Below are 25,525 nucleotides of genomic sequence, written 5' to 3'. Positions count from 1 at the left end.
CGTTCAGAAGCATATTTTCCAAGGGAAAATAAATAAATAAACAATAAAATAAAAGTTCAATATTTTAATTTTTCCCCTTGGGTTAAATTTAAGTGAAATTAAGCCACAACTTAGGGTTAAAAGGAGTATGTGCAGCCCAAGTCTAATCATAGGTAGTAATTTCTATCTTTAGAAAATTTTACTTTTTATTTTTAAGTGTGTGTATGTTTGTGTCTTCCTTCCTTCCTCTGACACTTGTTGAACCTAGGGCTCTATCATTCAGCCACACCCCAGCTTGGACATTCTTTTTTGTTTTCTTTCTTCATAACTGGGGTTTCTTTTTTAGTAATTTTTTTTTATTTTATGTGCATCGGTGTTGTGCCTGCATGCCAGTGTGAGTCTAATCCCCTGGAACTGGAATTACAAACAGTTGTGAACTGCCATGTGGGTGCTGGGAATTGAACTCCAGGTCTTCTGGAAGAACTTATAGTGCTCTTAACCCCTGAGCCATCTCTCCAGGCCTTGATATTTGTTTTTCATTATTCCTTTTTATCCTCTCAGGAGCATAGTCAGAGGCAGAGAGAACAAACACAAATGTGCTCGAAGGTTATTCCTGGATTTGAGATTCATTTGTTTATTTATTTTGCATGCATGTGGGCGTGTTTGACAGTGCCTGCACTATTGGAGGTTGCCATTCGGTATTTTATTTTTTTGAGACAGGGTTTCTCTGTGTAATAGCCCTGGCTGTCTTGGAACTTGTGCTGTAGACACAAGTAGCTCCTCCTGCCTCTGCTTCCCAAAGGCAACGATTAAAGGTGTGCACCAGCACCACTAGGCTGTGCTTGATGTAGGTGCTGGTGATCCAACTGAAGTCCTCTTTGCACAACTGAAGCGCTCTTTGCACACTGAGCCACCTCCTCAGCCCCTTGAGGGTGAGATTTTTAAATTATTAATTTGCTCTTACTAATTTTTCAGTATGACAAGATTTCTATAACGAGCGGGGCTTTTAAAACATTTTTATTTTGAACTAATCTCAGAGTTTCAGAAAATTTCCAAGAATAGTTCAGAGAATCCCCATACTGCTTTTATGAGGCTTTTTCTCATGTATGAATATATATATATTTTTTTTTACCTCATTTGCCTTTTTGTTCTTTGTGTTTCCCCTCCCGCAACCCCGCCCTTGAGCCGTTGAGAAGCAGATTGCTCAGACAGAGCTCTACCGGCAAGCACCTCAGGTGCGGTTTCTAAAAGCAAGGATGCAGATGTAGAACTGATGACATGAAGTTAACAGTGTCCCAGACGAGGGGCAGTTAACCACCTCTCGGCTCATGTGACTGACGGAAGGATTCATTTCCAGAACAGCAAAGGCGAAGTGTCCCGGGGCCACCTGACAACGTAATGACCCCGGGTGAGATCGCCCGTCCCCGGTGACGAGGCTGCAGGGAAGGATGCTGGCATTAACATCCTGGCACATTCTCTCTTCTCTTCCGGGTTCTGCTGACACAAATACACCCGTTAACACAGAGTGGAGAGAGGAACGTTCCTTCTTCTGGGAGACAATCTCTCCCTCTGAAAGACGTGATAGAAAGGATGAAACTGGAAGATGAGTATGCGTTAACCGGAATGGTGAAAATCAGTTCAGCCTGGGCTCACCGATGTGCTAAAGCTGGACCTGGTGGGCAAAGATTTGTGGTGTGGGGGCTGGGGTGTGGGTACTCTCAGTAACACGCTTGCCGGACAAGAATGAGGACAGGCACCTCCCAGTGCGGGGGAGGTGCAAACCGGTAAAACTCGTGGGCGCGCTGGCCAACTTAGTCAAATTGATGATCCTAAGGCACTGAAGGGCCATGCTTCAAAAACCAAGGTGGGAGTCTCCCAGGGAACAATACTCTAAATGACCTTCTGTCCTACACACACACACACACACACACACACACACGGATGCTCACACACATGAACACATACATACACATTCACACACATGAGCATGTGTTCTTACACACACACAAACACAAACATGGGTTTTTATACATACATGCAAGCATAAACATACATACACATTCACACACCTGAACATGAGTTTTTATACATACACACACATGGACACAAACATATAGGTTCACACACATGAATGTAGGTTCTTGCATGGAAACACAAACATACATATACATTCACACACATGAACATGGGTTCTTACATACACACATAGGGACACATACATATATATATTCACACACATGAACATGGGCTCTGCCACACACAGACACACACACACACAGACACACACACAAAGTTTAAGGGGTAGTAATGTTTACATAGATTCCTATTAATTTCCAAGGGGAATAAGTAACCTGAACAGAAATAGTGGGCCCCTAACTAAATTATTAGAGTTAACCTCAGCACAGTGGGACTTTCTGGTGCCCTGTGCCTCCTGATCCATTTTACAAACAACAGTTGGTGTCTAATCCAAGGCAATGTTGGAGGAATCTGAAAAGAGGGACGTTCTGTAAAACAGAGTGGCCGGGTGTGGGCTGAACTGTTGAATTGTTTCACTTGTTCATTAAGGCCCTGATTCAGGAAATGCGACATGATTTAGATATAAGGCCATGGCAGGTGAGCTCCTGAGCCAGCAGGGCCATGATCCAATATGAGTAGTTCTTCTCCCCCCTCAGGAATTAAATTAAATATTTATTGAACAAAGACATCACAAATGAGAGAAGGCGGGGTTTAGCTCGAGGATACAATAAACAACTTCAAATATTTGGAGGGCAGTCACACAAAGAATGAAAAGATTTAGTCAGCGTGTCTGCAAAAGAGGAAGCTTCAGGCCGGTGGTAGAGAGGAGGTGGACAGCGTGCTGGACACGGCACAGCGTTGTGCTTTCCTACACAACACATTTCATGCTTGGTTTTCCCCTTCTTGAGCTAGACCAGAGGCCACCTCTCTCTGGGAATTGGGCAGATGTAATGCATTGTAAGAACATTGCTAAATTCACAGTTCGTGTGAAGTATGTGATCTATATTATAAACATGCCCGAATTTACATTGAAAGCATTCTTTCTGATATGCATTTTTCTGTAAGCAAAGAAAGACACTGGGGACCCAGTCATTTGACTCACTAATTAGCAGCTATTGAATTCTCTCTCTCTCTCTCTGCCAGGGCTGTCAGTCTAACAGGCAGCACAAGACCCTTCTGCTAGCACCAACTCTTTTGAATACTCCATAGAGGCCTTGATACACTTATGCAAAAGATGGCAGCTAATTGCTCTGGCTACTGAAGGTACAGTCCCAGTCAGGGCTGCTGGAAACAGTCTATGCACCACATTTTTACAATCACAAGCCTCTATCAACCATTTCCATCTTGGCCAGACTGGGAGCACTAACCCTGGTAAAGACACTGCTGTGATTGGTGTTACGGGGTGGGGCTGGGGTTCAAGTCACATCCCTTCATGACAGTGATGGGTGAGGAAGGGGGGCCAGCCAAGCAGGAAGTCCCGGTGGCTCATTCTGGCTGTGGGTCTTCCAAACTGGTCTCCAAACATCTCATGGTGACTCTAAGTCCCAAGTTTCAGCCTCCTGAGATTGTAAGTTTCTGTCAAAGTTTTAAAAACAAGATAGTTTGTATTCCTTTTTTTAAAAAATTACATTTCTCTGTTTACTTTATGTGTGTGGTGGGGGACATGATACAACGTGCTGGTGGAAGTCGGGGGACAACTTGTAGGAGTCAGCTTTCTCCTTTCACCACGTGGATCCCAGGGATCGAACTCAGGTCGTTAGTCTTGGCAGCAAGCACCATTACCAGCTGAGCCATCTCATAGGCCCTTATAACAAACAAAATGAAACAAAAGCCAACAACAACAACCAGTGCACAAAATTATATAAGCCTTGGGCTTGTCCCCTGGCTGGAAACTCATAATAACGTAAGACTACTTAGCCTACTGTTTTTCTGGAGACAGGGCCTCATGTATCCCAGGGTGGCCTGGAACTGGAGATATAGCCTAGGCTGGCTATGGTGGTCTCAATGAAAATGGCCTCCACAGGCTCCTATTAGGAGGTGTGGGCTCGTTGGAGGAAGTGTGTCACTGGTGGGGTGGGCTTTGAGGTTTCAGAAGCTCAAGCCAGGCCTCGTTACTCCCTCTTTCTTCCTCCTGTCTTCAGATGTGGAACTCTCGGCTAGTCTCCAGCACCATGTCTGCCTGCATGATACCATGCTTCCTACCATGATTACAACTGATAGAACCTCTGAAACTGTAAGCCAGCCCCAGTTAAATGCTTCCCTTTATAAGAGTTGCTATGGACATGGTGTCTCTTCACAGCAACAGAAACCCAAACTAAGACACTGACCTTGAACTCCTGATTCTCTTGCTCCTACCTCTCAAGTGCTAGGATTATAGTCATGTGTCACAATGCTCAGTTAATATCACCCTATATTTTAAGTTCTCTGTTCACTGTTGCTCTTTCCTTCTTCTTTCTCTTCCTCCTCCTTTCTTCCTCCTCTGTTTTCTTTCTTTCGGATTGCACAAACAGAAACCACAATTATGCATGAGGACCATCTTTAGATTCGTGTAGTTTGTTTGTTTTTGTTTTTGTCAATTTAACACAAGATACAGCTGTCTGAGAAGAGGGAACCTCAGCCTCATGAGGAAATTCCCTATTGGATTTGGGGGCATTTTTTTGATTGGTTATTGATGTAACAGGACTCAGCCCACTGTGGGTAGTGCCATCCTTGGGCAGGTGGTGCAGGGATGTATGAGAAAGCAAACTGAGCAAGCCGTGAGGAGCAAGCCAGTAAGAGGTATTCTTCCGTGGCCTCTGTACCAGTTCCTGCCTCTGGCTTCCTGCCTTGACATCCATTCATAATGGACTACAAGTCTAAGCTGAAATAAACCCTCTCCTTACCACGATGCTTTTGGTCACAGCACTTAACTGGGTTCAAATTATCAAGGGGATATATTTTCTCTTCTAGTAGCTAAATTGAGCCCTGAAATTTCTCCTGCTGTTCCCCAGGGTATACTTTTCCTCAGTAAACACTGATGCCTTGTGCTCCGTGAACATATTATATCGTAAGGTCCAGGTTCTTCTTGCCCTAAGACAAGGTTATGGTCTTACCAAATGCATCCTTGGTTGAGAATATCATAGGTTAAGAATGCATGGGATAACAAAATATCTGGAACATCATAGTTTAGCAATGCAGTAAACTACAGGTCTCTGGTGCTTTGCCCTCATGACCAAGTAGTTGACTCGAGCTGTGGCTTGCTGTCTTGTATCATCACTGGTAAAGACTCTCTTTCCACATTTTGCCAGCCAGGGGAAAAGATCAAAATACAGTTTCCATTGAATCTGTATGACTTTCACATCACTGCAAAGCACAAATCTTAACCAAACCATGAGAAGTCAGAGACAGTCTATAGTCAGGTGAGACCTGCAAACTGGCTTGTGGAGTTTGGACAGTACGGTTCCCTAGAAGTCCTATACTCTGGGAATATCAGCTCCACGCCTTAGTCAGTGTTCTATTGCTATGAAAAGGCATCATAACCACGGCTATTCTTATGAAGGAAAAGATTTAATAGGGACTGGTTCATAGTTTTAGAGGTTCCACCGTTTTAGAGTTTTAGTTTACAGTTTTAGAGTCCACTGTCATTACGGGAGGAAGCATGGTGGCACGCAGGCACATTTTGTGCTGGAGAGGTGGCTGAGAGCTCTACATCTGGATCAGCAGGCAGCAGGGAGAGAGAGATACTGGGCCTGGCTTGAGCATCTGAAACCCAAAGCCCACCCCCAGTGACACACTACCTCCGGTAAGGTCACACCTATTCCAACAAGGCCACACCTCCCAATAGTGCTGCTCTCTGGTGACCAAGCGTGTAAATCTATGAGCCTATGGGGGCCAGTCTTCTTCAAACCACACTAAAAAGCACACGTACCTGGTTTCTCTCTCTCTCTTTCATTTTATATTAAGTAGCGTCTTTCACTGTAGCCTTGGTGAGCCTGGAACTAGTAATACAAACCAGAGTAGCCTCAAAGTCCCATGGGAGATAGCCCTGTCTCTGCCTCTGAAGTTCTGGACTCAAAGGCACACGATACCATGTCCAGCAATAGGAAGTTTATTAAAGCAGAAGCCTGGTCGCTGGCTTTGAGTTTTCATCGGAAAACTCATTGAGGAAAGAACAGCCCAAGTCACACCTGCTGTCATATGCCTGCAGTCCCAGCTACTTAGGAGGCTAAGGCAAGAAGGTTGCAAGTTCATGGTCTGCCTGGGCTGCAGAGTAAGATCAAGGCTGGCCAAGATGACATGGTAGACTGTCTCAAAGTAAAAAATAAAAAGAGAATTGGAATGTAGTTTGGTAGTAGAGTGTTTGCTTTGCATATGCAAGGCACTCTGGGTTCAATCCCTGATAGACACACATATATGCAAATGCATATATACATATATGCATAGGTATACACATATATTAGAGTTTTGGTGTTTTGTTTTCATAATTACGTGAATATATATTATATATTCATATATATAGAAATACATATATGTATTATATATGTATATATTATATATATATAAATATAAAATACATATATGACACATATATGTATTTCAGCCCCAAATATAGATTTTCTATCTGTCTGAGTCCGTATGAAGCCAGACTTCAGGGATGCTTGGAGAGATGGTCCCCATAAGGTACAGAAGAAAGTAGCAGACTGGTTCAGCCGAATGAGGCTCACCATGGAGTCAACGCAACCTCTTTTGCTTTAGTCGATTCATTTCACACCTCCCAGAGTTAGTTAGGAGATTAAGGAAAGGCCAAGGGTATTGTGTGACAAGGAAGACCTATGCCATGGGTAGCTCAAGAGCTCCCCAATGGGAGAACTCCCTCCAAATGAGCTGGCTATGGGAAATAGGGGGGGCAGGATGGCCTAAGCTAAGTGGGAAGTCCGTGCAGCTTTTGCAATAGTCACTGGCCAGTTTCAAGCGAGACGTTTCACAAATAGCCCTCTATATAAGACTTCAGTATTCCCATATGTCCGTCAAGGCCTTGAAAGCCACGCTACATCCCACTCTCTACTCGGCTTGCTCTTGGATCACCAGATATGGTAGCCACAGGTCACATCCAGCTCTTGGAATGACTTGAGAAACTGAGGAACTAAACCTCAAACATCTTTTAATTTGGGTTTAGCAGAATTTTAATTTAAAAACTGACGTGCTGTAGAATGAGTGAGAACACCCAGGAGTGTTGCACTCGTACTGAAAACGGAGAGAGATGGTTTTCAGTGCCCCTGTGAACGTGATGTTCATAACCCTGGACACAAGAATCAATGAATTTGTTGCACTGGAAGGTGCTCGGCTTTGAAACGAACACTCCTGTGCCTCAGAGTCAAATAACTCTACTAGAACAGGGAAAGCAGTTATGGAAAAGTTTTTAAAAAGATTTCTTTTTATTATTTTAAATAATGTGTAGGTAAAATGCATAATTAATCTCTAAATAATAAATAATGCGTAGGTGTGTATATTCTAATGTGGATATGTACATGTGAGATCCAGTGCCCCGGGAGGCCAGAGGCATTGGATCTCCTGGAGCTGAAGTTACAGACGGTCGTAAGCTGTCTGACATGGGCGCTGCCCACTGAACTTGAGTCCTCCGGAAGAGTAGCAAGTATTCTTAACTGCTGAGCCACCTCTCTAGCCGCCATTATGCTAACATAGATACGAAGATAGAAAAGAAAACAAATTTTGGGTTCTCAGTTAAGTTTTGAAATATTCCTGAACCAACTAGAGTATGTACAATTTTCCCCCCAAGTAACAGTTTATGAAATCTAAATATATACAGATGAAATAATTCTAGGGAGGACTCAGTTCCCAAATTGAGATAAGCTGTAAGGGTAATATGTAAGCCGGGTTTAAAGACTTGATACCAAAACAAACAAACAAAACCCACCAAATTCAGAATACTCCATTAATAATTAAATTATTGATCACATAATAAATTATAAGAGTTTAAATATATGGAGATCATGAAAATGTGACTAAAACTAATTTCAACTGATTATTCCCCTCCCCCAGCTGTTAGAGAATTTAAAATCATCTATGAAGCTGAGTGGTGGAGGTGCAGGCCTTGAATCCCAGAGCCGAGAGGCAGAGGCAGATGGATCTCTGTAAGTTCGAGGCCAGCCTGGTCTATAGAGCCAGGACTACACAGAGAACCCTGTCTCGAAACAACAGTCACAACAAATCATCCATGTGGCTTGCATTCTGTTTCTGTTTATCTAGGCTAGACTATCTGCCTGCTGCACAGATCATATTGTTGGTACCTAACACGAGCTGACATGTACCAGGGGTTGTGTAAATCTTTATGGAGGAAGATGGTTTAACCTGGTAGGGAGGAACTGCTACTTGGCAAGATGGTTGCTCAGGTGAACTTGCGTGCGCATGTGCGTGCACACACACACCACACACACACACGCACACACACATATACCCCCATACAAATACACACACCACACATACATGCACACATGTGCACACACACACAGCACATATACATACGCATGCACCCCCCATAGGTACCCCCTCCACAGAAACATACCACACATACACACACAAACCACACACACGTGCACACATACGTACATACGCCACACATAGACACACACACACACACACACACACACACACACACACACGCACGCAGCCCTATGGCCTGACAAAGCAAGTGCCTCATTTGCTCTCGTGATCTGCAGCTTGGCTTTTGTGCTGGGTGGAGAATTATGCAAAGAACCTGAGGCCCCGTGGTGTGAATCACCTTCTGCGCACAGGAAGAGGAGGAAAGAATGCTTCCTCTGGAGCCTGCCGTGGAAGATTGCCTTTTCTGTTGACTGCACAGATCTGTCTGCGCTGGGATCCTGATCAGCCCTTTGTTCAAAATAACCGGCCTAGATGATCTAATTAAGCCAGTCCCTCCGGCTGCAAAAATAGCTTGCTTTACTGCTCGCCCCTCCAGCAGGGTGATCTCTGGACGTGCTTGTTAGATGGCAAACACATCGTCTGAGTGGCCCCTCCCCCCGCTATACAGCCTAGCCAGCTTCTCCTGAGGTAAGCTAGCCGTGTGGGGAGCGTGAAAGACGGGGTGTTTCTGTCTCATAGCTTTAGGACTGTCAGGTGAGTTAAGTATTTTAATTACGAGCACATGGAGATGGAGTTAGGCAAAGTGGTCCTCGTGACCCTCTCCACAGGAGTCACCCAAGACCATCCTATTCGCATTATGATTCTTAACAGTGGCAAAATTATAGTTATGAAGCAGCAGCAAAAACGATGTCGTGGTTGGGGTCAGCAGCACCGGAGGAACCTATCGAAGGGTGGCAGTGTTAGGAAGGTTGAGAGCCACTGAGAGCCACCTGCCATGGAATTGAGCTAGGGTCTCCTGGGTACTCTAACAGCTGAGCTGCCTCCGCTCTCAGACAATTTTTGTTGATGTTGTCGTTAAAACACTATCTTTTAATCTGGGCAGTGGTTGTGCAGGCCTCTCACCCTAGCCCTCAGGAGGCAGAGGCAGGCAGATCTCTGAGTTTGAGGCCAGCCTGGTCTACAGAGTGAGTCCCAGGGCAGCCAGGGCTACACAGAGAAACCCTGTCTCAAACCCCTACCTCACCTCCCCCCAAAAGACTGTTTTGTGCAAACTGGGTGTGGTGATACGTGCTTATAACCCCACTACTTGGCAGGTGGAGGGAGGCAGGAGTCCAAGGTCCTCCTCAGCTACCTAGCAAGTTTGAGGTCAGTGTGGGCTGCATGAGAATCCATGTCAAAAGCCAGCACCGAATCAAACCAACAGGAGCAGCAACAACAAAAAGAATGCTGGTGTGGTGGTGGTGCACATCTTTAGTCCCAGCACTCTGAAGGCCAAGGCAAGTGGATTTCTGTGAGTTCTAGGCCAGCCAGGGATACACAGTAAGACTCTATTTTTTTTTTAAAAAAAGCAAATTTTATATTAAAAAAATCTTATATAATATGTAGTCATACTTTTCTAAAAATAATTGGTTACCTAACAAATTAAGCTAGGCATCTTACATTTCTGTTTGCCAGTGGCAACCACTGATAAGAGCCTGTATTTGCCCAAATCCCATATTGCCCTAAGAGGCACTCACTCAATTGGGCCAGCAAGATGGCTCAGTGGGTAAAGGTACCTGCCATCAAGCCTGATGATAAGTTTGATTCCCGGGATTAACGCGGTGGAAAGAGAGAACCAACTCCCAGAAGTTGTCCTCTGACCTCCATCTGCACCCGGACAAGCTCCCCCCAACAAACAAACAATGTGTGGTTAAAGAAGGACGGGCGAGATGACCCACCAGCTTATTGAAGAATGTGGGTGGGGCATTTAAACAAAGGCCCCAGTGGTACTGGATGGCACTCACTGAATCCTGTTGTGGAAAAGCCACTCAAACCAGAGCCAGCTGTCCACTCTCCGTGCCTTTAAAGACAAAATGAATTCAGGGAAGGGCCATGCAAACTGTAAAGTGCTGCTTTGCCTTGTTTGTCCCTTGCTCTCCTGACTCTTTCACATGCACGTCTGAATTCCCTACCAAGACTGTCGGCCCATGCGGGCAGAAATGGTCTTCCTCTTACTGGTATCCCCCAAGTCTGCCAAAACATTTGAGCATCAATCCGTGCTAAAAAGCATTTACTAATAACCTTGAAGTAAATTAAAGAACATTGCTATCCAGGGATTTAGGGGGTCTCAAAGCCAATGGATGGATGTCCTGGCAATCTTGCGGGCAGTGCACACATGAAATCCCGGAGTCCAGCGGAATGGGGGAGTTTCACGGCGTGCAAAGAGAGCCTCGCTGTGCATAGGAGGAATCCAGTCAAAGCCCTTCACCCATCCACCCACCACCTGTCAGGGAACCACTGCCAACGGGTAATTGTTCCATGATGTTGTGAGAGGAAGCCTGACTTTCAAAAAGGCGCTGGCAGCATCCAGGGGCCAGCGGGGCCTTTTCATACCTGCTAATGAAGCCTCATTAGAAACAGCGGGAGCCTGTTCTGGGAGCTGGAGGCAGCAGTCAGTCACCGCTTTCCCCTGCCAAAAGGAGATTAGCTAACTGACTTGCGCAGCGTGCTTCTGGGAGGAGTGCGCTTCTACTCTCCCTGCCTTCCAGTGGCTTCTAGATTGGGGCGGGGGGGGGGGGGGGTTAGGGTCCTCACCTTTGAGGCCCCAGGCTGTGAGGTCTTGGCTCAGAGGCAATAATTAAAGGTAATGAGAAAGAAAAGAAAGCTGCCACACACAGTACCCGCGGCATCCAAGGTAGTGGCGACAGCTGCACTGTCCTCCTGAGTGGCCCTTGTACCCAGGTGGTTCAATTAGGAGCAATCCCTGGCGCCCAGCTACAGGGGGAAGCGGATGCGCGGTTGAAATGGAGCAGAAGTAGCATCATCTTGCCTATTTCTGTACTTCAGGCGATGAACTGAATTATGTAAGGTACTGTGCGAAGGCAAAGTAACTGGTCTTCTGGGAAACTCAAGAATTCACTTTCACTTTGGTCCTGCAAGGCCAGCAGGGAAATCTACCTGGCACAGTTCTAACGAGGACAGCTTGCTTCTCTTTAAATGTTGTTGCTGCTGTGTTTTTTGTTTTGTTTTGTTTTGTTTTTGTTTGTTTGTTTGTTTGTTTTGAGACGGGGTTTCTCTGTGTAACAGCCCGTTGGCTTGTCCTGGAAATCACTCTGTAGACCAGGCTGGGTTTGAACTCATAGAGATCTGCCTTTCTCTACCTCCTGAATGCTGGGATTAAAGGTATGTGCCTCTGCCACCCCCCCCTTTGTTTTTAAATAAAGATAAACAATGTTTATTTGTTGTTTTGGAACTTTACACACGATGTTCTTCAAACTTTCCCCCACTGGATATATCCCTCTGTTGGGATGAGACGCTCACAGTGACAGAGGGAGCAAAGGTTGAGCTTATCTTGGTCCGCTTGGCAGGAAGGTGACAGAAACGGAAGTGTTAAAACCATTGTGGCGCGATGTGGTGGTGTGTGGGTTCAGAGCACTGCAGTAGGACACAGGTGGTGCTTTCAGTTTTAATCTGAAGACAGGGCAGTCTTGACTGCGTAGGAGGCAGATGCCTGAATATATTTGGCTGGCCTAAGCCTAGAGGAGCGGGCTGGTGTGAGGATCCCGAAGAGAAGATTTGAGGCTGCAAGTGGGTGAGCAACCACTGCCTAATTACTTCCCCAGGGGGCTGAAAGTGAGGGAGAGGTGCTGTGCCATGAGTAAATGAGACGTGTGGGCATGTAAATAAGCACCACGGGGCATTCATGAGGTCAGAACCCCCTGTGGTGCCTGCAGTTATGGTGTGCTCAGTTAAGCAACAGGCTGATCCCTGTTCTGGCCAAAGTGTGTGCTTATGTGTGAGTGTATTTGTGTGTCACTGGGGTACCTGTGAAGCCCAGGACTTGTAAATGAATGGGGCAGTTGACCCTGAGGTATGGTGAGACCAATAGTATCCGTTCACATCCCTTCCAGGAATATCCAAGAACGGCTCCCTGGAATGGGAGAGCAGTGTGGTGATAGACTATACCATGAAGCCCTGGGTTCTATCCCTCGAACCAACAAAACAAACACACATACACATAAAATACCAATGCCAGTCCCCAAAGAGCCCCTGAGATGGATGCACAGACAGAACAGTGTCTGCACCAACAGTGAGTCAACCACAAATTGGAAGCCTGGAGCTGCACGCAAAGCATTTATTCAGAGAGGCCTAGGTTGGTCAAGCTATAGACAGACTACTTAGCAGAAGGGCCTTCTCCTCTTCCTTGAGACAACCAGGGAATCCAGCAGCGGCTGAAGTTCCTCAAACATCCTCATGGTTGGACTGCTGAGGAGGGCAGAGCTTTCTTTGTGAAAAGAGGAAGTTGATTTTGGTTTTCCCCCCGTTAGCTGAAAAGAAACACAAGTGAATCAGAAGCAACGGAGACAGAGCATCGGTGAAGATACCACAGTAGGAGTGTGGGAAGGGAAGCTGTGTTATGACAAAGAATGTGGTCTCTGGAATAAGACAGTGCCAAGGTTCGAACCCCTGTTTTGAGGTTTTGATGGAGTTTAGACAAATGACTTCTGGGACTTTGGGATGGGAGTCCTGTCAGTCACTGGAGATGTGTGGCGTTCTGGTGGGCACAGGAGGGAATGGACGCAGCCAGGGCTGGGGCTGGACCTGTGCAGAACAGCTACTCACTGGGTGCTATGTTCTTGAACTACATCCCATGCCCTCACTCTTCCATGTTTATCTAAAGTGACTTTATATATTTATTCAGATGTGCATAGGAATCTGAGGGATTAGGAACATCTGGCTTTCACATTCCACAGGAAACAACTGGACAAAAAGACGGTTTGTGGGGGAAAGAGAGATGATGTTTTCCTCTAGGAAGGAGGGGCTGGGAGTTTTGCAGGTGGCTCTCCCAGCAAAGGGATGCTTCGCCAGGAAGCCATGGGTGAATCCCTCCCCACAACTGGACCCTCCCTGTTCTCTCTTGAGTTGTGAGAAGTTGACTTTTGTTACTTTATATTTATTTATTAGTATTTGCATGTGTGCGTGCACACACATGTGAGTTTACACACGTGTGCATTCACACATACACAGATACACATGCATGCCACAGCACGTGATGGAAGTCAGGAAAACTTTGTGGAGTCAGTTCTCTCTTTATGTGGATTCTGGGGCTTAAACGCAGAGCCTCAGGCTGTGCAACAAGCGCCTTTACCTGCGGACTATCTTACTATCTCCTCTAAGTCTTTTACAGTTGCTGTCCTTTTTTTATTAGAAAATTTGTGTATTTATTTTATGTTTATGGGTGTTTCATGTACACATATGTCTGTATATCATATGCATGCCAGGTGCCATGGAGGCCCGAAAGGGTGTCAGTCAGAGCTCCTGGACCTGGAGGTTTTTTGTTTGTTTGTTTTGTTTTGTTGGTTTTTGAGACAGGGTTTCTCTATGTAGCCCTGGAACTTGCTCTGTAGACCAGGCTGGCCTCTAACTCACAGAGATCCGCCTGCCTCTGCCTTTCATGTGCTGGGATTAAAGACATGCACCACCATGCCCGGCTTAATGTCCTATTCTTAATTCAATGGGCTGTGGAGTAGACCTTAGAGGGAAGTATAAAGATAGAATGAGGAGAAATAAAGATACGGGCTTCTGGAAAGAATTTACAATAAAGCTAAGCCCCAAGCTGATGCCTGTTGGTTAGAGAAGACCTGTATTTATGCTTACGAGTTTCTATGGATATGTGGATGTGCATATTATGGTTTTGGCAGACATGGCTGGCATGGTGATCTCCATGGGTACTGCACAGCCGATGTGCCCTTGCATGGAGGCAGAAGACCCACACTTAAAATAAAAATAAATAAAAATCTCAAAAAAAAAAAAAAAAAAGGTTTAAGAGTCACTTAAGAAAAAGGCTTCTTGCTGCTCTCTTTCCTGCTCTGGAATGAAATGTGATAGCTGGGGTCATCCTGAGCAGTTTTGTGCGGTGCTGGCGGGGGGTGGTGGAAACCAGGGCTTTTGTGTACTCTAGGCAAGCCCTCTCCCTACCCACTCAGCCCCACCCCTGCACACACCCCCCCCCCCCGTGAGCATTCTTCCTGCAGATAAAGGGGAACTGAGACCCACGAATGTCCGTACTTGCTCTCCTCTCTGTCCAGCAGGGCGTGGTAGGAGGCCACGTCCTTCTGCAGCTGGCTCTTGCCTGCCAGCAGAAGTGCCCGCTCCTGTTGCTGCTGCTCCGTCTCTGAGCGGATCTCTGCCAGCTCTGCCTCCAGCCTGCCAACCACGGCACCCAGGTTCTGCAGTTCCATGTCATGCCAATGCTTGGCGTCATGGAGTGTGTTTTCCAGACCGCGTTTCTACAAAAGAGTGAAGGTCATCAGGCTGGGCTCTCCAGGTAGGAAGTGTGGGACTGACCTGCTCTGCCCGTATTTCTGGGACAATGATGTTGTCAACTCTGGGGCAAAGACAAGAGGTCAGTCTTAGTGGTTCTAGGGAAAAATAAGAAGGCAACGCTCAGCCGGGCACGGTGGCACACACCTGTGATCCCAGTATTCAGGAGGAAGAGGCAGGCAGACTGCTTTTGTTCGAGACCAGCCTGGTCCGCAAAGTGAGTCCAGGACAGCCAGGCTACACAGAGAAACCCTGTCTCGAAAAACAAAACAAACCAACCAACCAAAAAAAAAAAAAAAAAAAAAAAAGGTGATGCTCTGCCTCACTGACTTTTTGTGACGGGCAGGAGAGCTGAAACGGGTGTGTCTGACCATGACCTCTCAGTGTCTTTCTGTTGTGTTTACTAATACATCTTTGTCAGGCCCTCTCCCTCTGGTCCCTGGTGGGTTCCCACTGCCCCACCAGGAGCTAGAGATCATCAAGCAAGGGATTCTGGGTCTGCATGGCCCGTGACCACCTCACTCAGGTTGCTAGCTTTCAGATCGTGACTCCTGCACTGGTACCGCCAACACAGTTTTTTCCTCAGCTACAGAAGGGGAAACTGGGAAGTGTGTGCTGAGCCCCGCCTCTTACATCCTCTGTGAGGGTGTCACATTCTGGGCCCCCTTTCTTCTCCCAACACCACAGTCTGGAATTGGACATTTATCACCTGAGGTCAGCTCAGTGGTCTCTTCGGGCATCACCCTGATTTTAGTTTCTGCCCTTCCTACATTTTCCCACACAGCTCATATAGTACCTTGCACTATAGCACACCTCTGGGCTTCTATCTTCTTTGATGAAACATCATACCAGTGGCCCCCAAGGAGGCCTCGTATGATCCCCGAGTGCTGGGATTATGGGTGTGCTCCAACACACCCAGCTTTGTCTTCCTTTCTTTTTTGGGACAGGGTCTGACCGTCCTGGAACTTTTCCTATAGACCAGGCTGGCATCGAAATCACAGAGATCCATCTGGCCGCCAAGTTGCTGGGGATTAAAGGTGCAAGCCACTATATACCCCTCGTACTGTTTCTTATACCTGGACTATCTCACCCTGCCCCTTCAGCCTTCTCACTCAATTCATTCCTATTCATCCTCAAGTTCAAATTCAGGGGTCACTGGTTTAACAAGCCTTCCTCGATGCTCCTCGGTCCTTACTACAACTAAGTTGTGTCAGGAGCTCCCCTGCCTCTCCATGGCTCCCCAAGTGTACTTACCACGAGGGATGCGCCTGTCACACAAGGTGGGGAGACTTAGAAGGAAACCAGTCTCTGTATGCTCAGTGCCCGGAAGGTATATATGTCACCTGGATGAAGGCACCTGCTACAGGGTGACATCATTGTCCTACTGTTCTCTCTTTCCATCAGACTGAAAACCTTTCCTCTCATTTTTTTCTGTGTACTGTGCCCTGAAAGCGAGCACTGGCCAGTGGGGGGGGCAGTGAGGTGTGTGTCCATCACATGTGTGCAGGAGCCGATGGAGGTCAGGAGAGGCATCCGATCCTCAGGAACTGAAGTCACAGAAGCCGTGAGCTGCTGCGTGGGTGTCGGGAACAGAACCCGGGTCCTCGGCAAGAGCAGGAAAGTGCGCCTGACATCTGAGCCATCTGTCCAGCCAACATTTTATTATTTTTAATTTTGTGAATTCATGTGTGTCTGCATGAGGGTATGTGGACACGAGTGTATGTGCCTGTGGAGGCCAAATGACCCCCTGGAGCTGGAGAGATAGGTGGTTATGAGTCACCTGACATGGGTTTCAGTAACTGAACTTGGGTCTTCTGCTCTTAACTGCTGAGCCATCTCTGCAGCCTCAGTACCTGACTGTTTTCTTTTTCTTTTTTAAAGACAGGGTCTCACTATATAGCTGGAACTCACTATGTAGACCAGGCTGGCCTTGAACTCACAGAGATCTGGCAAACCTCTGCCTCTTGAGTGCTGGGATTAAGGTCATGTACTACACTGGCTATGTAACACATAGAAACATTTTTTTTTTCTGAGTTAAATTCAATCAAATCTTGATGAATTAACTTTTTGTACTCTAATCTCCAGGGCGTGTTTTTTTTTTTTTAAAAAGAGACTTCTGACTACTGTAGCTGAAATGGAAGGTCCTTGTGCTGTTATATTAGCTAAATCTCATGAGTGTTCATGTGTGTGCAGCTACACATCAGTATAAGTATGTACACGTATATGTGTGTGTGGAAATCAGAGGACAACTTCAGACTTTTATTCCTTAGGTATTGAACACATTTCTTTTTGAGGCAGGGTCTCTCTCTGGCGTGGAACTCATCAACTAGGCTGGGCTTGTCCTCCCCAGCTCTGTGATTACAAGGGCACCCAACCATGTCCAGCTTTCATCTCTCTCCCTCTCCCTTTTAATAAGTTTAGGAGATGGAATTCAGGGCAAACACTTCGCCAATTGAGCTCTCTCCAGCCCTTACATCTTAACTCCACAGGACGTGTGAACCCTGAGTCAGGTGCACAGCCTAGTGCCTTTTAGGAAGACGTGTGAGGTCACTATGAACTAAGAGCAGCCTTGGGCCTCAGATGCTATTTGGCCTGTGGGCTCTGAGACCCCTTTACAGCAGTGGGTATGCCCAAATGGCCCAATGAAGAATCATTTGTTCCTACTGATCTGGATTTTCTCTCCTGTTTTATAAAGGAAATGGATTTTTGTTTTGAGCAGACTTCTAAACCATGTTTGTCTTTGTGCGTTGTTGTTGACACTGGAGCTGTAACAGTTGTGATTTAGAGACATGCTCAGGCTGTCTGTCTATAGTTTTGCCCAACATTCTAGGGGAGCACCCCACATGGCCTGAGGATTTTCCTTGATGACTCAGGATATTGTCCAGGGGTGCACTCATGAGATCCCCTTATAGGAGACCCTGTGGACCTTCTATCCCACCCTTAGACCCCACACCCAGCATCTTTACCTAAGCTTCTGACATTCATTATTTATTTTCTCCCCGCCCCCCAAGACAGGGTCTAACTATGCAGCCCCCAGCTGTCCTGGAACTCACTATGTAGACCAGGCTGGCCTCGAACTCACAGAGGTCCGCCTGCCTCTGCCTCCCAAGGTATGTACCACTATGCTGGGCTAAGCTCCTGACATTCTAGAAGGAGATGCCTGGTCCTTCAGAGATGCTTGAGCCCGAGCAGCTCTGGCCAGGCCCCTGTTACATCTTCTGTAGCTCTAGGGACATGGACAACACCAGTAGCACTCTGAGCCCCCAGAGGCTCCTCGTTCCTCTGGGTTCCTCAAGGCTGGAAGGGACTTCTCTTGAATTGCAAAATCCTCCAGAAAGCAAGGTAATAATTATTTTTGGTAAATTCTGGGCTCGAATTTCACTAAATACAGAGTTCGGTAGGCCTAATGGTGCTTGGCTCCCAATACAAACAGTGTCCTAGTAGCCAACGGAGCTGAAATTTTGGCCAGCAAAGCTGTCTGGCTTCCAGGAGTGATAGACACTATGTAACTGTGTACCCACAGGTTATTCTGACTCAGGGTAGCAGGGTGAACTCTCTCCTCCCCCTGTTCTCAGTCTGTGTTCCTCATCTTGGCTGTAAGGCACAGTAATGGGAGCTTTGATCTTTTGGAACCCACAGGGGAGAGAGCTAGCCCATCTTGGGCTAGACATGAGCATAGGTGGAATGCCATTACTCTGAAGTCTTCAGCTTGGCATGTGAGTTCCTTTTCCATTTGTTTCAGCAGTTAGAAGTGTGGGTTGAAGTGGAGTAACTAGCTGGCTGATGATGCCAACTTGGGGTTCCTGAGTTAGTGGCTATTGTTTTGCACAATAAATCATAATAGATGCCATTTGTTGACTGCTTGCCTGTGTCGGGCACAATGTAAAAGGTTTGACATGCATTATCTAATTAGTCATCCCAGTGACTTTCTGAGGTCAGTTCTATTCTGATCTTAGGACAGATCATATTTCCAAAGGCAGCTGCAACATTTATCACCATCCTGCACTGTCCTTCTCCATGTGACCTTGCCAAGAGTCAGGGCTCAGTGGATCACTTGTGGAGGCTTTGACCAATAGAGGAAGATATACATGATAGTCACTCTAAAGCTGAGAGCTCGGGGAGGGGCTGATTCATGTTCAGTCTTTAAGGAAAGCAAGGCACCTCATCACAAGTCCTGCCGTAGCAACAGGACTGCCATAATACGAGGAACTGCAAGCTAGCTATGTGGAGAGGTTACAGAGAGCAGGACACAGATTCACAACTGAGGCATGTCACAGGTGAGCTGAGAAAGGCCACCTGTGTGTGTCTTCTGCAGACACCACGGGGGACAGGGAAGGGCTGTCCCTGCTGACCTCTTCCTAAATCACAGGCTGTTAGAGCACATGATTCACTGTCGTCGTGAGCCACCAAGAGAGCAGGTAAATAGGATGACTAAAATAGATCCTTACTAGACAAACAAGAAAATAGAAGCACAGAAGGTCATATGACCAGTGAGGAGAGGAGCCCGGGTTCAAGATCATGGTCTGAGAAATACTTCCCAGTTTCACAGGACTGCCATGGCTAGGAGAAGAGTAGTGACAGTCAAGGCTTCCTGGTGGGTGGGGCCCTCTAACTCCTGCCCCAACTCTGCTATTCTCTATGCCCACTGAAAAAAGTAAATATGCTGATTCCAGTAGTGGGGCTGGCCTCCCCCTTGTTAGTCTCTCATATGCTGAGCCCTGTGACGCTTAAGGTGATATCAATTCCTTTTAGGAGACCCTTATTCTTCCCTGGGGAGGGGGGAGCCGTGTCTAATCAGTCTTGTGTCCTCAGTGCACTTGGTTATAGCTCCTGGAACATGGTCACTTTTTTTTTTTTTTTTCTGAGAGACATAGATATAAAAGCATGCTGATGCACACATGTGGTCCAACAATGCTTTGTGGTTAGAACAATGGAGGAGACGTCATGCTATCCTACTAGAGCTTCAGGCAAACCAGAGACCAGAAGGGGATGCTTAATCCAGTTATCTGAGGAGCTGTGTGGGGTTGGTTCCGGGATGACTTTGGATAGCTAAATCTATAGATGTAAATCTCTTATAGAAAACGGTATCATATGTGCATACAACCTACCCAGTCCTCCTGTGTATTTCCTTAAATCTCATAAAGTATCTCTGGATGACTTACAGGCAATGTGCGTCTGCATAGATGATTAGGCTGCTGTTTAGGGAACACTGATAAGAAATAGAGACTGAAGTGTAGAGTAGGTGCAGTGTTTTTTCATGGGTATTTCCAGTCCAAGGTTGATTGAACCGGCAGATGGGGAAACCATGGATACAGGGGGCCAAGTGTGATGGTTTTAATTACTAATAATTAGTGGTTGCAAGGCACCTGCTTGCAAACCACATTGAGCCTGAGCTTCCTAGGTGTTTGAGGTTGGGTACGGCGGAAGCAGAGCTTGAGCCAAGGATGGTGGCACATATAAACAATTACAAGACTACTCTCAGAGAAAGAGGGATTGACTGAGGAAAAGAGGACAGGACAGGGAAGATGCTAAGCAAGGATGTAGCCTCCCTGAGATCCAGCTACTGCCTGATCCTGGGGCGAGCTCTGTGCAGCTGTTTCCATTTTGAAGCTAGTAGGTTTTGAAGCTTTCAAAACCCTCATCTGTCACTGTCTTGTCTGGGTCAGGGGCATGGCCTAACTTCTTGGATCAAGAGCCTTCTGTTTGGCTGGTGGCAAGTCTCTGAGGAAGCAGGGCAGCCGAGAAGGTGTCGGCAGCCAACATTCCCAGCAGTGACAGGTAAGGGATATTTCCACAGGGCCCCGCTGTGTCTACGGCACTTGTTAGGTATGATTCAATATCTGACGAGTCTCAGAGGTCAGAAGACACTTCAGGCGCCCAAACCACATCCTGTGAGAAGGAAGCCCTTTGCAAACTATGAGCTATGAGACTTCAGACTTGACAGTTGAGAGTTAAACATCAAAACCACCAGAGCCTTTCTTGGCTTACTCACCAGAGCCCGTAACGACTCCGTCTCAGCCTGGAGACTCTGGACTTGGCATGAAGTGTCATGCAACTCTACGCTGAGGGCAGCGGCCAGCTTTTCTTCTTGGGTCTGGGATACGTGGACCACCTCCGCCTGCTGCTGTGGAGAGTTAGGTCTCAGGGTGAGTGGAGTTACAAACCTGAACCCACCTCCCCTCCTCAGCCCCTTCTAAACTATCTGGCAGACTAAAAAATAACACCCCCCCCCCCCCAAATCTGCTAACCAATTCATATACAAAAAGTTGTTTTGAACCTTTGATGCCTGAAAATAGAATAGCATTCAAAAGATTTGCTAAAGACATGGTGAAGGCTGTAGCTCATGACAAATTACTTGCTTGGCAAGCACATGACCCTGGGGTCAATCTCTGTGCTCTCTCTCTCTCTCTCGCTTTCTCTCTCTCTCTCTCTCTCTGACTAATAACGGTAGGGTGTCTTCATCCTTTCCTTCCTGTGTTCTAATCACACAGTTTTCCTGTTTCCAGTTTCTCATGCCTCCTTTCAGAAATATTTCATGCACTGATTAATGGCACAAATAGCATTTGAGATCTGCAAAGGGATTTTGATGTTATGTGAACATTACAGCACTATGCTTGCACAAGCGAAGGTGGCTGTGATATTACTAGGTGACATAGTCTTTGGGCCCAATGTTGCATATTTAATCTATCACTGACCAGAACGTTCTTATGTTACACAACTGTATTTATAAATAAGTATGCAAAACTGCCTTCTCGTGTTCACTACAGTACTTGCTATGTGTTAGAAATTAGTCTCTGCTAGCATGTGAAGGCGATCATAGTCTCTGAGCAGCTACCTAGCTTTGCCTTGTTTGGAGGTACTATCATTTATATAGAAGTTCCCCACTGGAACTGGACACTGCTATTGTTTCCAGATTTTCCCTCTTTCAAACAATAGGGTAAAGAATAACCTTAGAGGGTGCTGGAGAGATGGTTCAGCAGTTAAGAGCACTGGATGCTCTTCCAGAGGTCCTGAGTTCAATTCCCTGCAACCACCCAGGGGCTCACAACCATCTGTAATGAGATCTGGTGCCCTCTTCTGGCATTCAGGTGTACATGCAGGCACAACATAGTATACAAAATAAATAAATAAATCTTAAAAAAAAAAAAAGAATAACCTTAGATGCCCCTTTTTCCATCCAAGAGGGCATCTCTAAGGGATAAATCCCCTAGACAAACTATGTATATATGTAAAGGTCGGGTCACTCTCGAACTCCCAGTCTTCCTGCTTCAACCTGCATGTGCTAAGATTACATGTTTGCGTCAATATGCCTTTTGAAGGATACTGACAAATTATCCTTCAGAGGACTTTTTAATTCTCTTTAATGCTGGGAGACGGTGCGGGTCCCCACACCTTCCTTCCACAAGGGGTTTTCTAAAGCTTATTAATTTTATTGTTATGTGTAAATGTTTTGCCTGTGTATATGTGTGAGCCCCGTACATATGGTGCATGCTTGGTGCCTGTGGAGGTCAGAAGATGGTACTGAATTCCCTGAAAATGGAGTTTTCGGGAAGCTGGGAACCCAGCAGAGAAAAAAATAAAGGCTTTCTTGGCCTCTCATTTGAAAATGGAGATGCAAACTACCATATGGGTACTGGAAAGTGTACCTGGGATTTCTGCAAGAGCAACAAGTGCTCTTAACTGCTGAGTCATCTCTCCAGCACTAGGTTTTTTTAAAAAAATATGGATCTTTATATCTGATAGTAATTTTTCTCTTTAAAACTTTTTAAATATTACTTTATTTATTTGTGTGTTGGGGGCATGCTTGTGTGGGTGCACACACGTGGTTGCATGTGTGCTATGGCTCATGTGGTTAGAGGATACTCTACAGGAGCCAGTTTTTCTTCCATAGTGTGGGTCCAGGAGCTGAACTCAGGCCATCGGCCTCGGTGGTAAGTGCCTTCGCCTGTTGGGCCACCTCTCTTGGGTCCCATTCCCCCTTTCACCGTACAAACCAGGGCAGATGCAATTTTGAATACAAGGAGAGGTCTGGGCTCTCAATCTTTTTTTTTTTTTTTTCCCAGAGCGAGATGGATGGGTTCTGATTCCTCCCAGTGCTCTCTGGGGATCAGGTCCTCTCCTGGTAGATGGTAAAATGAGATCACCCTCTCTTTTCAGTGCATTCTGATGTGATGTCTCTGAGCCAGTGCAAAGAGGCCAAGAAAGCCTTTATTTTTTTTCTCTGCTGGGTTCCCAGCTTCCCGAAAGTACCGTTTTGAGCCACATGTGAATATGTCCAGAAGCCTTCGCAGAATCCTCCCATCTAATTGTCTGCCTAGGAAGCCCCCATCAGAGACTCCTCTCAGTAGCAGGAACACCAGCTTTTGCTGAGTGGAGGCTGCAAAGAGCTCCACATAATGGCCGCCGAGGGCTGGGAAGCAGCCGAAGGAAAGCAAACACAGCCCAGATCTGCCTGGTTAAGCCAGTGGCTGCGGACCCCCAGAGCTCCACTGGGGACACCTACAGCTCCAGTCTCACAGTTACAAGTGCAAATAAGAGCCGTGTGATGACCCAGGCTTCCAGAAGACTACACACATAGAAGCTTTTAGAAGTTTAAAAGCATAAAGCTATTGGCCATACATCATCCGCTTAACGTGTGCCTGTGTGCCACAGTGTACAGGCAGAGGACAAGTTCTTCAAGTCCTTCTCGTACAATCAGTGTGGGTTCTGAGAGCTGAACTCAGCTCGTTAGGCCTGGAAGCAGGCGCCTCTCTGTCCTGAGCCACCTAGCTAGATTCCATTTTATACTTCTTTTTCTTTATTATTTATTATTCATTTCTGGCACACACTTGCTCACACATGGATGCAAACACATGCCATGGTGCACATGTGGACATGTAGGAGACAGTTCCCACCATACTCCCTGTGAGTTCTGGGTCAGGTTTGGTGTTAGTACCACCTCCCTGGCCATCCCTGTAATATCTCTACATAGCTGGGGCTGTAGTTGATGGGCAGAGTCTTGGGTCTGATCCTTACCACCACAAAAAGAGCAAAAACTACCAACAAGTGAGTCTGTGAAATCTGCTATGCATTGAGCATAACAACTACTGCTGTGACTATGAGTAATTAATGTACCTTAGGCTCTTAGGCTATGCCCAACATCATGGATAGCTCTAGGTTCGTTATCTCACTGACTCTTTATGACCTTGTGGAATCGCCTGCTGTTACTAACGTCAACTGACATGAGGAGATGGAGGCCCAGCGCCTGAGCAATTTGTCCATCATCCCATGGCTTGTGAGAGACAAAGGCAGCTGTGCAACCATGGCTTGCTCCCAGCCCTGGCAATGCAGTTGCCTCTGCCCACTGACTTAAGACCTCTAAGCTGGAGATGGGTCTTTCTTAGATTTTCATGGATCACCTCAATTTACTACATCAGTGGACAGCAGTGTCAGCTGGACTATGAAAATGGAGGCTGTGATGCAGGAGACCCAGAGCGGAGCTTGGGAATCTGCATTACTCACTCTTAGGGATGCCTGGTCCGTGGGATCAGAGTTCTAGATTGCTAAAGGAACTGATAAGACATCCTCGCTCACCTTGCACAGAAGATGACTGAGATGTTACTAAAATGAGAACAGAGTAATATCTGTCAATTCTATTACCCATTGCCTGCCTGGCGCCTGAGTCTTATGTCCTGTTTTCTTGCTGATAGTTAAGATTACTAAGTATAGCAGAGGCAGAAAAAAAAATTCATTTGATCACCACGTATTCTAGCATGATTTACTACTATAACCCTGCCCTTCAAATCAATAGTACACGAGATACTCACAGCAAATTGCTTTAACTCTGAAAAAAATCTGTGCACTCTTCTCCACCAGCTCCTTATGTTTCTGCTCTCTGGCAACTGTAATAACTCCCTGTTTCCGTTTCAACTTTTTTCCCACAGATTTCTCCTCAGAGACTCAACAGTAGTCTTGCGGCCCCAAGCCCTGGGAGGCAGGACTCAGTATATTTGTTTAGGGTATATGATAAAATTCAAAGATATCAACATCCGGGCTTTGACACCTTGCCTCCATTTCTGGGTCAGGAGAGCATGCTGCCATTTTGAATTTTCACACTCAAAAATTATAACTGTGTGGATTGAGAGATGGCTCAATGATTATGAGCATTTGTTGCTCTTGCAGAGGACCCAGGTTTGCTTTCCAGTATGCACACAGGAGCTAAGGATCATCTGTCACTCCAAAGAGATCCAATGCCCTCTTCTGACCTCCAAGGGCATCAGGCATGAAAGTGGTACACATACATGCAGGTAAAGCACCCATACATATAAAATCAAATAAAATACAAAAAAGTCTTTAAAAAATTATAGTGGTGACATGTACCACTAATCCCAAGCACTTGTGAGGTAAAGGTAGGCAGATCTCTGTGAATTTGAGGCCATCCTGGTCTACACAGTGAGTTTAATTAGGGCTACATACTGAGACCCTGTCTCACAACACACAACACACACACACACACACACACACAATTATAATCACAGCTGAGGAGCTAGCTCAGTCAACAAAGTGCTTGATGATCATAAGAATGATGATCGGATTCCCTGAACCCATGTGAACTATGGGGGGCCGTAACCCCAGAACTGGGTGGGGA

At 46.3% G+C, this 25,525-nt stretch overlaps 1 protein-coding gene across 2 annotated transcripts in view; it reads right to left on the bottom strand.

The window, feature by feature from the left end:
* Window positions 1-12,695: 12,695 nt before the first annotated feature.
* Bfsp2 (beaded filament structural protein 2) overlaps window positions 12,696-25,525 on the bottom strand; it is a 55,085-nt gene continuing 42,255 nt past the window's right edge. Inside the window, exons 5-7 of one of the 2 annotated variants that reach the window (XM_021657390.2) lie at window positions 20,891-21,019; window positions 14,644-14,864; window positions 12,696-12,902 (exon numbers count right to left, since the gene is read on the bottom strand). In XM_021657390.2, the coding sequence (XP_021513065.1) occupies window positions 12,899-12,902; window positions 14,644-14,864; window positions 20,891-21,019 (354 nt within the window). In that variant the 3' untranslated portion in view covers window positions 12,696-12,898. Of the gene's footprint in view, window positions 12,903-14,643; window positions 14,865-20,890; window positions 21,023-25,525 lie in introns of both variants that reach the window. The other variant, XM_021657389.2, reaches the window with a different exon arrangement.

Source organism: Meriones unguiculatus, chromosome 6, assembly GCF_030254825.1.
Source record: "Meriones unguiculatus strain TT.TT164.6M chromosome 6, Bangor_MerUng_6.1, whole genome shotgun sequence".
Lineage (NCBI taxonomy): Eukaryota > Metazoa > Chordata > Mammalia > Rodentia > Muridae > Meriones > Meriones unguiculatus.
The sequence above is the reverse complement of the archived record's forward strand: the minus strand, read 5'-3'. Positions and strand labels throughout refer to the sequence as shown.